General features: G+C 42.6%; 1 protein-coding gene across 10 annotated transcripts in view; it reads left to right on the forward strand.

The window, feature by feature from the left end:
* The window catches only part of DCLK1 (doublecortin like kinase 1), a 344,058-nt gene that overhangs the window by 250,455 nt on the left and 77,614 nt on the right, over positions 1-15,989 (forward strand). For 5 of the 10 annotated variants that reach the window (XM_032403191.1, XM_032403188.1, XM_032403190.1 and 2 more), the window contains exon 6: positions 12,543-12,637. In XM_032403191.1, coding sequence (XP_032259082.1) covers positions 12,543-12,637 — 95 coding nt within the window. Of the gene's footprint in view, positions 1-10,168; positions 11,605-12,542; positions 12,700-15,989 lie in introns of those variants that run through there. The other 5 variants (XR_004299246.1, XR_004299247.1, XM_032403194.1 and 2 more) reach the window with 4 other exon arrangements.

Here is a 15,989-nt window from a genome sequence, read left to right on the forward strand (position 1 = left end):
CCTGTATCTCCCACTCCCCTTCACCCGTATTGCCCATCCCCCAACTCCCTCCGTCTAGCAACCATCAGTCTGTTCTCTGTATTTATGGGCCTAGCTCTGCTTTTTCATTTGTTTATTCGTTTAACAGGTTTTATTTTTAAGACCTGTAGGCAGGCAGCGAAGTGCTCCTAGGTTTGGGCAGAAATTTTTTTTTTTTTCTTTTTTTCTTTTGTCCTCACAATTCAAGGAAGGGGGATAAGTCAAATTTTTGTGCACATGTCGAAGAACAGAATCATGAGATCTGGAGTGGTTATGGTCTGCTGCTAAGTTTTCTACTACAGATGCAAAATAAGTGTCCTCACGCTTTCTGTCTGATCGTGGCAGCCAAGATTGAATGAGGGAATACAAGAGAAAAACATAGAGAGTTTTTGCGACTCAGAAATAACCTTGCAAATAGTGAAAAACCTGTTTTACTCCAAAAATGAATCTAAAATTTGAGTTTACAAAAAAGAATCATGAATCTAATTTTAAAAAGATAATTATGAATACGGGAAATTATTGCACTTTAGAATTAACTGGTAACATAATCACTACTCAGCATCTCTAAGATTATATAAATCTCATAAATATAATATATCTAATATATCTAATTATAATCTTATAAATATAGATGAATTATAATTTACCAAAAGTAATTTCAGAAACTCTAAAAAGCAGACAGGCAAATGTAATGAATGCATGTATATTCATCACTGCCAACATTTGTAACTATTCTTTTTAGAAGTTTAAAATCGGTAGGATGCATTAACCTCAAAATCAATAGATTTTTTTCAAACAAGCATTTCTGTTTTGTTTCCCTGAGCCCTTTCAACTCTAGTTAAAGTCTGGTTGATTTGACCAGCACTAACCTGGAATTTATGATAGGTGTGCCATGCTGGGTAGTATCGTTTACATTAAGAGAGTGGAATCCGAATCCATTCTAAAATTAAACTTCACTCAAGGTATTTTTAACTTCTAGGTCAAAATTGATTAAGTGGCACTGATCATATTTTGTTCAACGTGATTCCTTTATGCATATACAGTTTTGCATTTTGATCTAGAAAGTACGCCATGCAACCATTTCTTGGTTGTATAACAGCTTATAATATGCAATGACCCTCTCTTGATTCTGACTTGCTACCAAATCTTATCACCTTCCTCTGGTTGATTCTAATTTAGAGAGGGTTTACAGAGCAGCAATACCCAGTCACAGATTTGTGGATTATATCAATGTTCCCAAGACCACTCTCTTTCCCTGGACCCAGAGTTTAGGAAGTGCAGTGGTATTTCCATTTCTTTGCTGGGCAAACACAGCTGCTAGATGTCAGGGAAGTGCTGCCTCAGTCCCCTCCACTGTGCTTGCTTAAGACTCCCAGCTCCAAAAAAAACAAAACAAAACAAAACAAAACAAAACAAAAAGACTCCCAGCTCCACTCAAGTTATGGCTCTTAAACCCAGTGGAAAGGAGACTGAATTATCTCTATATTAATTGCATCTCCATTTTCTTAAAATGGTCTGTTCACTGTTTTTCAGAAATCATAAAGACTAGACTGTGAATAATTTTACTTTCATACCTCTTAAGCACTGATGTAGCCCCAAACCCAATTTACCACCATGAACCTGACTTTCTAACATTAAAGAATCTTTGTTTCTCCCTGTAAAGTATCAACTCAAAGTTTGAAATGATTTTTATTTCAGTTGTTCAATTTCTACTTCCAGTATACATCATCCTATGTTATACAGAGATTATTGCATAGTATACAGTTAAGATTTGCTCAGTTTTCATGCCATGCTGCTGTTCATGGTAATACTGTTAACTTATATTTAAATGACATCAGAGTTTACATAGGATTTTTCTGTCTTTGATTTCTTTTGATTCTCCTAACCATCTTCCAACTACAATCAAGACATGATAATATTATCTGTTCTATAATAATATAGCCTGTTTTTAGAAATGAGGAAGCAGTGAGGGCTAGGGGTACTGCTTGGCTCAGAGTGACAGAGTTAATCGTGGCAGCTCAGGGCTGGCACCTGGGGCTGGTGCTCCAGACAAGGGAGGCTGGCCATCCTCGATATCAGTTTCTTCACCTCTGTTTATGAGAGATTTGATCTCCAGGAAATCACTAATACAGTACCTAGTTTAACATTGCAGTTTACAACAACATAACACTTTGCAATAGAAGCCTAAGTATTCGTCCCAAGACCAGCATTCCAGGAGGTGAAATGATTCACTCCAACTTCATGATGTATGGTCAGTGGTAGACAGAAACTTTCCTGTGTAAGTCAGTGGTAGAACAAGAATGAGAATCCTCTATAAATCTTCTCTTCGTCCCTTATGCATTCTTCTTCTTGGAACTGAAGGAAGCTAGAAGTGATTTACTAATATAAGGTGTTCATTTACACATTCAGAAATATCAAGTGCAGGTCTGCTAGGCATTTGCTAGGCACTAATAATGCAGAGATGAAAGAAACAGTCTCTATTCTCAAGAAGCACACAGGTCAAGCCCCCTAAATAATTTATAGATAACATAATTCACATACCTGTTGAATTATTATTATTCTCCTTAACAGAGAGAATCCGAAAAGGCAATTGGAACTAGAAAAAAAAGAGAAACCAGGAGCCTTAATAACACTCATGAAGAATAATGAGCCCCCAGATAATTGTGCGCCAAGACTTTGAATGCAATTATCACTAAGAAATGGGAAAAGTGGTTTTTAGTTGCTTCTTAAAGAAACAAGGATATATAAGGGTATCATAAAGAGTGTTTAATATGGGTTGAATCTTTATTCATGTGTGTTTATCTTTGGAACACAGACATCTCATAAAATGTGTAATTTAAAAGTGAAATTCTTTTAAACAAATTCCTTTATCTGCACAAGGAAGTTATAACAAAATATCTCCAATATAAAAGTATACTATGCATCAATTTTATTTCTATAAAAACGGATAATGTTCAGTTTTGCTTTATATTGTTTTCTTAATATTAAAAGTGTAAGAAAACCACATTTACCTACCTTGAATTTTCATTACTGCAGTTCTCCTTAAAACTTACAGATTTCAGAATTTTGACCTCTTCATGGATCACTTAGAAGAACTTTGTGGTTTTTTTGTTTGCTTTAGAGTTTTTATTCCCATTTAAACGGATGGTCATCTTTTTATCGTAAGATAACACCTATTTAGACTCTCTCTCTGTAGAAGCCAATGGCAAACATAATGGAGCCCCAGTGAGTGCCATGAATTCAAGCACGAGCTGATGGACTTTCTTGCCCTTTATAAGTCTATAGTCTAAGATAGGAACCCTCCTGGCAACAACTGTTCATTCACCCAATATGCGTTGAGATTCCACCATTGACCAGCAGTGCTGGGTGCTGGAGATGTAAGGGTAAACATTTGACAGAGGGAAAGTTGGGTGACTTAGTTAATGACTTTCTACCATGACTGAGGCACCATTCTGTCCTCCCCAGACTTCACACTTGTATGTGACTCTGGAAATCCTGCAGTTTTCTTATTTATGCTATTCAAATTTTCTTTTTTTACAGTTATATAAAAATATTTTATGCAACATATGCAGATAAGACAGAAATCAAAGCTGGGGCAGCAAAGAGAATTTTAATCAGCTTTCTAGTCCAATATGTCAACTTTTTTTGATTTCTTTCAAACGCCTTCAAAGGCAGATTGCTAGCTATTATTTTTTTTTAGCTCAGTCTTTTCCTATAATGTAGATTTCAGCCTTCTACATTCTATGGAGGACGTTTGCTGCTTTGGGGTTCCGAGGGAATTCTTGAAAACAAAATGCACCAAGAAAATCAAGGGGGCTGATGATTCATCTCTTGTGTTTTTAGAATCTTCTCCTGCATGTAAAGCTCAGTCCTCCTTCCATTCTCTTTCCCTGCACCTATCAATTCCTGCTAGTGCTCACCCTCAGCAGGTGAGTGTCTCCAAAGGTACTTTTCAAAGCTTTGAACCATTATCTCAACCCACTCTCTCTAGGGGACAGGCAGCACCCTACATCAGCTGCCTTTATGAACTCCTCACTGGACATGCCCCATATTAATTAAATGAATATTTCCTGAACATCTGCTGTGTTCCAGACGTGTATTTGGTCCCAAGCATGCAAAGATGATTAAACCACAGTTCTTGTCTTCAAGTTGCTTATATTCCTGCGTTCAAGTTGGGAGATAAGCTTATATATACCACTTAACTGTAATAGTGTAGAACGTGCCATGACAGCCCAGAGGAGGAAAGGGTTAGATCTCATGCATGGGGTCAGGGAAAACTTCCAAGAGAAAAGGACTTAACAAATTGAAGGATCCTGCTAGGATGGCATCAGCACTTGAAGAAATAATGTGAGGTAAGGCACAAAGGCACGAAAGTGTACAGCGTATTTAAGGAACAGTTGTTAGTCTGACAAAAACGAATGATAGATTGGAGGAAAGGGTTGGAGAAGATGGTGGTAGCCACGTTGGTTGTGGTCATTGCATGGGCTCATGAAGGTGTGTTTTTGTTGTAGGTTTTAGGGGATGAATGCAAATTTTAGGTAAGACCATGATTTGATTTTTATTTGAATTTTAGAAACAATGGTGCAGTGGTAGAGAGGGTGGCTACACAAGGGGCCAAGGGCCATGGAAGGCTCTATGAGGCTGCTGCAGTCATGCTGGAAAGAAATTGTCAGGAAAGAATTTAAACAGCAATGTTGGGCCTGGGGTAGACTTTGAAAAGGAAATGAACCAGGAATTTAACTGGATATGAGGCCAGAAGAGGAGAGAAGAATCAGAGATGAGGAGCAGGTCTGAGCATTGAGGAGGAGTGGTAGGTAAGTCCATTTCAGATGTGTGGAGTGTGAGTTGCTTTGGAAACATCTGTAGGCAATTAGGAATCAGGAACTGTATTTAAGTCGGATTTGAATCAATGATAGATATTTGGGAGATCCTGGCATATGGTAGTGATTTAAATACTAGAAATGCAGGATGCCTCTCCCTCCACCCCAGTGAACGGTTTGTAGAGGAAGGATGGGCATGGAAGCATGGTGACCATCTGCAATTATAAGAGCACATCGGAAGAGGCAGGAGAACCTTGACAGAGCAGTTACAGAAGTCACAGGGCAGAAAGTTTCGAGATGAAGGGAGAGGCCAGAAATGTCTGATGTTAAGTCTAGTAGCATGAGAACTGGGAGGAGGTCATAGGACTTGGCAGTGAGGACACCACTGGTGACCTTTGAAAGATGCATTTTAGTGGGCAAGCCCAGATGGCAGTAGAGCATCCCCCGGGCACGTTGTCCCTGGGGGGAGGGGGTCACTGTAGAACTGCTCCAGGGCTGACTCCCAAGTTCAAGTCTAAGGGCAGGCCATCCTGCAATACCCAGTAGGGTGGGGGGCAAAGCGCCCACCTGGGAACCAGAGGAGCTGAGAGCCCTTCGGTCCCAGGACCCTCATCCACCGTGATCGAAGGTGGTGCCCTTACACACCCAGTTCCATCAAAATAACCAGAGCCTGTTGTGGGATCCCAGCTGACACATAATTTTCATAATTTTAATTTATATTATTTTAAAGATTCATTTATTTATTTTAGAGAGAGAGAGAGAGCATGAGCAGGGGGAGGGGCAGAGGGAGAGAGAGAGAGAGGGAAGCAGACTCCTTGCTGAGCTCAGAGCCTGACGCAGGGCTCCATCCCATGACCCTCAGATCATGACCTGAGCCAACAACACAAGCCAGATGCTCAACCTACTGAGCCACCCAGGTGCCCCACATTTTCCTAATGTTTAATCAAAGGTCTCCAGGTGACCCCATTTTATTGTTGAATTAAATTTTTCCCCCTTTTCCCCTGAAATCATCTTTGACTCCTTCCCCCCCCTCCCCTTCTACATTCAGTTTATCACTAGTCTTCCCCGCTCCCACTTTGCAGTGCTGTTCTAGGGCTCTGATTTCCCATAGGCTACAAAAACTGCTTGCTAGGTGGCCTCCTCCCTGCTTTAGTCCTCGGCCCCTTACATCTACTTTGCACACTGATGTCAGACTTGTTGCCATGACTTGTTGCCATGCCAAAAAAAAGTCCTACCTCCTTATTCTCATAGGAAGAACTGTCTTGATTTGGCCACAGTCTTCCTTTCCAGCGCTAGCTCCCACTTTTCCTCTGGACTTATGCTTCATCCTGTGAACTAATTTACACTGCTACAGATACCCCTTGGGCTGTTGCACTTGGCACCTTTCGGAGTCCGAGGAGCCTTCTTTTGCCCCTTCAGCTGTCAAAAAGGCACACTCCCAGTTGGCCCAGATGACCTCTGTGAAACATCCCCTGATCACCTCACTGTTTAGGGTCTTCTCCACCCCTACAATCCTGTGACAATTGATTTGGCTCCTGGTCTTTACACACTCTATAGCGTTTCCAAGTTCACAGTTAAGTACTGGGTAAATTGACCAGATGAGTGAATTGAGAAATACTAGGATCTATTCAAGTTGCCTAGGTTTCCTGGTGTTCAAGGGCCTTTTTATAAATATTTATTAGAAAAATTAATTCATAGGGACACCTGGGTGGCTCAGCCAGTTAAGCGGCTACCTTCGGCTCAGGTCATGATCCTAAGGTCCTGGGATCAAGTCCCGCATCAGGTTCCTTGCTCAGTGGGGAGCCTGCTTCTCCCTCTGCTTGTGCTCACTCTCTCTCTCTTTCTTTCTGATTAAAAATAATAAAATAATTCATAGAGCCAGGTCACTTCCTGCAACCCCACAGTTTCTGTGGACTTGCCAGTTCCCATTATTCTCAGTAGATAGTCCCTTTGAATTGGACCCATTGTCTTAGTTTAAGAAGGAAATGTAGGGGTGCCCGGGTGGTGCAGTTGGTTAAGTGACCGATTCTTGGTGTCAGCTCAGGTTGTGATCTTGGGTCATGAGACCGAGCCTCACATCATGTTGTGCTCAATGCAGAGTCTGCTTAAGACTCTCTCTCATCCTCTCCCTCTGCCCCTCCCCCCCCAAACAAATAAATAAATCTTAAAAAAAAAAAAGGAAATGTAGATAAACGGAGAAATTCAGGGATCTGCCTCACCTATGAGTTGAGCCTCTGTGAAGATAGAATTAGGAAAAAGCATCTTTCCCCAAGAGTCCCCCGACCCCCCACCCCCCACCCCATGAGATATTTGTCTGTTTTCTCTTGGCCTCATTTGCCTCCATCTGCTTTTTGTTTCTTCTTCTTCTTCTCAATAATGTGGCAAGCAATGGACAAGGGCTGGGAAAAGAGATTTTAGAGTATCTATAGCCTCCTCCATGATCAGGGAATGAGAGAAAGTCTAAGGTGAGTGGTCGGATCTCCTCAACAACACGCCTGAATCACTGCCCCCTAAATCCACAGCCAGACCCCATATGGGTGCAAACATGTTCTTTCCTCTCATCCCTGCAAGTACAGCAGCATAAATACACGAGCCACCTTACATGCAGAAAGGAGATAGGGAAAGGACAAGGTAGATGTTCATGTCTAAAAAGTTACCTTGGGGGCCCCTGGGTGGCTCAGCCGTTAAGCATCTGCCTTCCGCTCAGGTCATGACCCCAGGGTCCTGGGATGGAGTCCCACATTTTGGCTCCTTGCTCAGCGGGGAGCCTGCTTCTCCCCTCCCCCTGCTTGTGCATGCTCTCTCTTTCTCTGAGAAATAAATAAAATCTTTAAAAAAATAAAATAAAATTTAAAAAAATTAAAAGTCACCTTGTGATTAGATAATCTTGCTTGGAGATTGCTCTGATTTCAGGACCAGTTTGAGACATTTAAACATTTAGCTTCCACATGTGGTCTGAGACTTTTAAGAATGAAACAGTAAAGAGAAGAAACCCTTTAAGTTCACAAAAGCATTCCAAATTAATATACACATGCGTCTAGTCATTTAAAAGGAGCAATGAATTAGTAAAAATAAGCCACGTATTTCCGAATTCTAGAGTTTTTTTGGTAACTTTCATATTCAGTTATAAGTTTTGGGAGACAGGGACCAATAGACAGAGTCAGACACGGTCTGTGTGTGGTGCACACTGTGTGTGCTGATTGATTATAGGGCCCTGTAGGGTAGGGTCATCTACCTGAAATGATAAAGGAAAGGGTGAGGCTGGACGCTTCATGAGGAGTAACGTCCTGTGACCAGTTCATGCTGTTGTGTCCCTGATGGGCTCAGGTTGATGGCCCAGTTGGACAAAAGGCAGGGCACAAACTAGGGCTGGTAAAGTCAGCTCCACAGATTTCATACACAGCTCTTTGGTGTCCAGTTACATGACTGATCATCATGGGATCTGTGAATAACCCAGCCTAGAGTTTAGCTTTTCTCATTCAAGAAGAGCAAGGGATACAGGATTAAAGGAAAATGAACCCAGATAGTTCTGAATAAAGGGAACCCTGATGGTACAAGGCAGGGGACCTGATGAGTACTTAGGAATTCAGATGGAGTGACTTTCAGATTGAAATAATGAATCCTTAGACTGCTTGGCCACTTAAAAACAACCATACCAAGTTGAATTTTTCCCCTTCGAAATACAGACTCCTTTAATACAGGAATACTTTACTCTGTAAAGTAATGCCATTGGTTACTTGAATTTTAGTAAGTTCTACTAAATAGGTGACAAAGCCGTCTCTTTTGGCATCCAGAGACTTTGGGTAGCACAGGATAAAAAAACAACTGAACTCAATACTTGTATCAGTCTTACTTATGAAATAAAATTATGTATTCCAGCAGTGATTCAATAGTAAGGTGTGTGGTATTGTCTGGATGTCAAGAACCATTTTAAGAGGTTGCTAATGCTTTTTAGGTGGCCAAGAGGAAGAGTCTGAATAGAAACTCTGACCCTGGGCGCCTGGGTGCTCAGATGGTTAAGCGTCTGCCTTCAGCTCAGGTCATGATCCCAGGGTCCTGGGATCAAGTCCCGCATCGGGCTCCCTGCTCAGTGCAGAGCCTGCTTCTCCCTCTCCCTCTGCCATTCCCTCTGCTTGTGCTCTTCTATCTCTCTGCAAATAAATAAATAAAATCTTAAAAAAAAAAAAAAAAGAAACTCTGACCCTAAGAATACAGGCCGTTCCCGACTTTGAAGCAGGTTGTGTTCCAAAACTGTTTGATTGTAAATGGCTTGTTTGGCACTTGAGCTTCATCTCTCTGGAGAGACGGCAACAGAAGGAGAAGCCCTGAGTCCAAGGGCTTTAGATGAAGGAGGTGCCCCAGTGATAGAGAAGGAAACCCAGAAGCCCTTAGCCCCAAAGATGGGGGACAAAGGTTCTAGACACATCCTGACGTGTCAGGACAGGCCACTCATGGGAAAAGTGTGCAGTTCTTTGAGCAAACATAAATGAGATCTTTCCAGTTGCTCATCTTTGGGCAAGCTACTTCATCGAAAACAGGAAAAGTTCAATCCAACCTACACTGCACAATTGATGTCACCTAAGTTTTTTCAGTCTGACATGTCCAAATTCTCTGTGTCCTTCCAAATTTACTCCCTCTCTTCTTGCCTCAATCCTCTTCAACCAATCAGTTACCATGTCCTATTGTTTTGAATCTCTGAAATCTCTCCTGAATGTCTCCATTTACCTCTACCCCCACAGCACCACCGTCAACCCAGTCACACCATCCCTCTGAGCATAGGACACTTAAACGTGCCATACTCCCTCCTGCCTAGACATTCTCCTTAGGGATATCCTCGAGCCCGTTATATGCTCCCCTAATCCGTTCTTGACAGGCAAGAGCTCTTGAGCGCTTTTAAAAATACAAATCTGATCGCCTGGCTCCTGCTTAAAATCATTCAAGAGCGTGTCATTGCCCTTTGGATAAAAATCAAACTCCTTAACATGAATTTTAAAGCCCTGCATTACGGGATCCCTACCAACTCCTCCACCTTCATTTGTAAGGTTATTTCCCTCCAGCTCCATTTACCTGCCTGGCCAATTTCTTTAGGTCTTTTCAATGCACCACATTGCTCCCTCCCCCAGGCCCAGCCACAAAACAGGTGCCCCCCCCACCCCGGCCTTTGGAACACTTTTCCTTCATTGTGCCCTACCCACTTTCACCTGCAAAATCCTATTAATACTTAGGTTGGGTTTCCTTACCCTCTCTATAGGGTGTAGGGCGACTTTGACCCCATAGTATGTTAGGATTTCAGAGGCAACACCCAAAACCTCCCTCCTCAAAATACTTTATTGTGATTACTAGCTTAGTTATCTGATTTCCCTGCAGGCTAGCAGGCTGGCACCCTAGGGAATGTGGTGGTGAAGAGTGCAGATTCTTGGTTGTCTTGTTTAGGTTTGGGGCTCTGTCCCCATCTTTGCTGGTCAAGTTGCTTATCATTTTATGCCTCAGTTTCCTCTTCTGTAAAAGAATACTGCCTGCCTCATAGTAATTGTGTTAAATGAGCTAATGTATACATATATGCTTATAAGTGTACTTGTAAAAGGCTTAATTAAGTGCATTAACTGGTGCATAGAAAATAAGTCTTTGATAAACTGAGATGCACACAGAACGGGTACTTACCAAATGCAAACATGTTGTAGTTTTGCTTTGCTTTTGGAAAAGGCTAAGGCTGTCATCCTGGAGTCCACTTTCTCTTTTTTCTTCGTTTTCCGATAGCTTTATAAATTTAGTGAATCAAAAGTAAAAAATGTTAATACTCTGCTTGCTTCCCCGGTTACTCTTTTCTTCCCCAGTCTGGGTAGCCTGTATGTGTCAAGTGGAGAAGTAGACAAAGAAAATGTGATTTTCATAAAACCTGTCTTTCTCGGAGGGATCTCTTGCCTTGTTAGTTGTAGATTCTGCCTCTGCCCACAGTTCCTCAGTTCTTGCCTGTGTCCGAGCCCGCCCCTAATAGAGGCCAAAGGCTGGAGGAAGTCCAGTATGAAGAGGCCTGAGCACAATGCAAGCAAATTAAAGCCTTCGCAGTGCTTCCTACTTTAATCTGCACCCCCCCCCACGTTGTTGTTTGTTGTTGTTTCGAAGGCGTCGCTAAATACATTTCAAAGGCAAAACGACACATGAGTGTAGCATGGGTTATGTGACATTTTTTAAAAGGTCTTTAGAGAAGATGACAAGACAAGGAGCTTCCCACTCTCTTGGGCACTCCTAAGTTTTTGTGCCAACATTTGTTTGCAAAAACCCAATCAACATTGTACCAGGCCACTGAATTTTGTGAGGGTGTACTTATTATCCAGGTAGTCACCGGGTTTTAGAAGTTATTGTCATTTTGATATTCGGATGAGTCATTGGGCCTCTTGCCCCCCAGGCACTTCATTATGATTCAGAGCAAAGTAGGAGAGGGCTCGGCTTCCGGGAGGCAGCGGTGTCGGGGTGGGGGTTGCAGTGTCTCTGCTTTGGCATGAGGCTTAATTGACACCTTTGATGTAGCCTAAGACAGAACCCGCACCTCCCACTGCTGCTTGGAAGACGTCAGCCTTACGCAGAAAAGGCATCTGCTGATGAATCCTGCATCTCATTCAGCCTGCTCTGGGAGCAGCCTTAGCCTTAACTAATCCAACTGCTTCCCAGTTCCGCGGGTGCTCGGCTTAGTGCTGAGAGGGGACTTCGCCTCTTGCTCTTGCCAGGTTAAACACTAAGACTGTGTCCATGTTAGAACTCATAGAAGGTAAGTTCAATGCATTATTGCTCTCCTTCATGGAAAATGTTTCTCGTGCGCCCTCAAGAATGTGTGTGTATCTCGTGGCTAATTCTCCTTCATTGACTGTGGATATGAAACATGTGAAAATGTCGTCCTGTTTATGGCTGATAGAGTGGCAACCTTATATATCGTTATAAAGTCACGTCTCCAGAGTGTGTTATCAGTTCCGAGAGGTGATGTGACTCCGAGAAAAGAATCGTTTGTACTTGAGTTCTGTGGCTTTGATTGCATTTAGCGATCATGCTGTATAAAAGTCTTGAGAGTCCGGGAGAATTCCAGTGATTTAAACCTATCAGAAAGCAGCTTTTCTTTTCAGTAGCAATGAGGACAGACTGTAAGGAGTTCCTGAGTGTCTGTGCCAATTAGTTTGTCCCGTTGAAGGCAGGTCCTTCAGAGTTAGGCCAGAGGGATACATAGGGCACAAGTGGATACAGGAGCTTCTAGAAGTGAGTTCTTAACTGTAAAAAGATAGAGGTCTTTTTTGACAAGGCACTGGGAAAATCGCTTGTGAGCTGTGCTAATATTTACTCCTACTGGGTGGTGCTGGGAAGCTAAACTACAGAATTAAGGACGAATCCCATTGAAAATGTCTCAGGACCTTAACCACATGGCTAAAATCTATCGGCACAGTTAAAGGCACTGTTAATAAATTCATCAGGAAAGTTGTCCAAAGTACATTTTTAAGCATTTTTGTGTCGCCTGATGCTATATGTGGCACGGATTAGCAAAACCGTGCATTTCTGAAGAAGGTTATTCCCCGAGGCTGTTTTTCAGGACTACAGATAGAAAGGTGTCTGGAATTTTAGCAAACGTCCCTCTGTAATTGCTTGTTTCTCGGAGGAGACGATTTGTCATGAAAATTTTTTAACAAGCCGTTTTTTCTCTGTGTGATTCTTTGCTTCTAGTTAATGGAACCCCTGGTAGTCAGCTGTCTACTCCACGCTCGGGCAAGTCACCAAGCCCATCACCCACCAGCCCGGGAAGCCTGCGGAAGCAGAGGGTAAGGAACTAAGCAAGCTCCTTGTTTAAGACCTGCCTGAGCTTCCGTGCAGAATGACACAGGTACCAGCTCCCAGGAGCACTGCTTGTCTCTAAGTAATAACCAGGTGAGGGCGGGCAGTGACCCGTGGCGGGTCACTTACGGTGACTGGTTTCTCTTTGCTAGAGCTCAGGGTTTTTATTTTCTCTGTATGTGTCCATAGCTTAACTCTGAGAAGAATCAACAGTTGCTGCCTCACTTTTTTTTTTTTTAAAGATTTTATTTATTTATTTGACAGAGAGAGAGAGTTAGCGAGAGCAGGAACACAAGCGAGGGTGTGGGAGAGGGAGAAGCAGGCTTCCCGCCGAGCGGGGAGCCTGATGCGGGGCTCGATCCCAGGACCCTGGGATCATGACCTGAGCCGAAGGCAGACGCTTAACGACTGAGCCACCCAGGCGCCCCGCTGTCTCACTTTTAAATACCCCACCTCTTTTAGTCCTGAATGGGCAAAGACTTTATTGGCACTAGTTTGCAAGCTTAGTTGTGATGAGTTTCATTAGACCTCATCGCTGACCATCAGCCTTCCTTAAGAAGGAAAAGGAAAAAAAAGTGTCCTTTTGGAGAAGGGGGTTATGGTGGGGAATTGCTCTCTGGCACAGAATGGTGGTCCGGAGTGGCTTAGGGTCCGTGGCACAGGGGATGGGTACAGATGACATGTATTTTTGTGAATGAAACCCACATCGAGCACCTTCTCTTTCATCACTACTTGCTTTGTGTTTGTTTGTTTGTTTGTTTTTTAGCTTCTTGTGTAATACTAGAGAAGTTGACTGAGCTTGGACACCAAAGTCAGAAAGTTACTGGAAACAGTGTTAGTTTCTCCATGTTCGGGGATGGGAAAGAAATACTGTTCTTATCCCCTCCCAACCTGTACTGTCTGTCTTTCCCAGTAATACCACAGCAGGAATAAAAGGGGTGGGAAGGGGAGGAGAGGAAGGTGCAGAGGAGGGAAGGGAGAGCCTTTCACTGTCCAGATTTCACAAGCGCGGTGGAGAGGAGTATGTGCTCCTGGGAGGCTTTACAATGGTGCTCACCGAACATCTTAATAAGCAAGGGCTCCTTGGAGGCTTCTGAACTCAGAGACTGGATTCTTAGTTTGGTTTCTTTTATTATGTGCTTTAAAATGAAACTTCTAAGTTCCATAACTTTAAACTGCATCCAAGATGGAAGCTCTTCCTGTCAAGCCCCCTGCAAGGTTGCGTCCACGTGCCGCTGTCTAAAAGCAGGGGGGGCAGGGGACTCCGTCGGACCCCGTTCCCTTTGGCGCCTGGCCACCAGTGTCAGGTTGGCTGTCTTTCTCCACAGAGCCTCCTGGCACCAGGTGTAGCATGTTTAGATTATTTGATGAGGCCTGAGCTTTGGCACTGGCTCCTGCACTAAATGGCTGTGTTATCTTGATAAGTCTGTTATCCTCTCTGAGTCTCAGTTGGAAAAAACTCTTTGCAGATAGAAAACCCGATAGTTCTGTTCCATCTGAGTGTTTTCACTATTAGTTTCTTGTTGGCCACAGTCTAATTTGGCATTTTAAAGTACAGGAATCATTAGTGAACTACTAAAAGAAGAATTGGCCGAATTTATGGAGTCCCCTAAGTGTCTATCCTTGAGTGGTGGAAGGGCAAGGAGGGTGATTCTTTTCTAGTAAATGCCACCCAGCGAGGCCCCTTCTATGGAGGCAGCCATATATAGCACACATAGTGCTCTTTCCGAGAATATTCTCTCTTTTGACGTATATGCTTTAGTACATCTGGCATAGTAATCCCTGTCCATCCTTTGAGCAAATTAAACTCAGATTCAGGATTAAGCTCATGCTTAGTTGCTGAGACTAAATTATGGTGACTGAGAGTCCCTGCCATAGATTTGAGCTTCTCTCCCTGCTTGCTTATTGTGGACACCTCCATTGTGGGGTTATAAAGTGCTTTGCCCAACTGTCCTTGTGTTGGCAGAATGAGGCTAGAGTTTGCTTCTTCTGCCCCCTGTACTCTTGGCGTCACTATGATTTTGTCCAAATGAGGCAGAAAATCTCTATCCAGTGACTAGGAGCTGTGAGGCCAAGGGCTTCTATAATTAACATCGCCAGCACTTGGGAAATGGTCATAAGGGGTGGTTCTCTTGTAGATTCTTCACTGTGTCATTTAAACTACCAATGCAAGCATCTACTTGAGAGGGGAAAATAATCCCATTTGTTTCAGGGAGACAAAGGGTTTATCGTCATCTGAAAACATTTATTAAGCACATGTTGTAAATAGAGCACTGGATAATTCAGAGATGGTTCGGTTTCCAGGCTTTTAAATCTAGGCCGTAAATGAACATCCTCCATCCATGTACCATGTCAGTGCACAGAGACATTCCCAGCTGCTTTAGCGAGAGAAGCTTTCATCTTGGTGTGGAGGCAACTGCATTAAATAACCCCTCCCAGTTACAATGGGCCTAGAATATCCCTAAAACCTGATCCTGTTTCAGATTTGGTTAATGTTCTTCTCAAATGGTTGGCTATACTCCTATGCAGGAAATACTGAAATAAGTGAAAGATGGCAAGTGCTAAAAGAAGAGACTTCAAAGAATAAATTAACTCTTTTTATTGCAAATTGGAAAACAGTAGCTAGTTCTATTTTTCCTTCTGGGTTGCCTAGCAACGTGGCCAGGAAAATGAGTTGGCTGTGCCCCCCAACACACACAAACACACACACACACACACACACACACACATTTACACTGCCTACCTCGTTTTAAAAAATAACATTTTTTTTAATTTTTAAAGGAATAGCAAGACATTTGACCACTTTCTTCACAATTAAGAAAATCCATATTTTCATTTGTGTTAATTATGATGATTTAATCAGCCTTTTTCCTTCCTTTAAAATCATATTTTTATGTTATAGCTTTTGGTATTTTAGAATAGTCGTATACATTAAGAGTCTGCAGGCCAGATATTTTTCTTCATAAAAGCATTGGTGGCAATGTACCAAACAACCTCCCTATTTTTCCAAAACACTGTTATTTAAATTGCTGCCTAGAAGCATTTAACTGGTCACAGAAGCAGATCTTAGAGGATCTTTTCCATCCATGAACTTTTTGAGGTCTTATTTCTTAATACATCAGGAAGAAATGTGTTGTGGTGTGTAGGTTGAATGAAGCTCCCCATTATACTCCCACATGGCTGACTTGTGTAGATTATCTATCAGTCAGATGATGTGAGGAGTAGGTGGTACAAAATAGAAAAGAAGCCAGGATTCTAGACCGTCTGCAGATCTGAGCTGGTTGCCTGGCTACCAACTGAGAGATCTCCTAGCAGAGAGGGGTGGAGGGAGGAAAAAAG

This window comes from Phoca vitulina, unplaced genomic scaffold, assembly GCF_004348235.1.
Source record: "Phoca vitulina isolate PV1807 unplaced genomic scaffold, GSC_HSeal_1.0 scaffold5, whole genome shotgun sequence".
Lineage (NCBI taxonomy): Eukaryota > Metazoa > Chordata > Mammalia > Carnivora > Phocidae > Phoca > Phoca vitulina.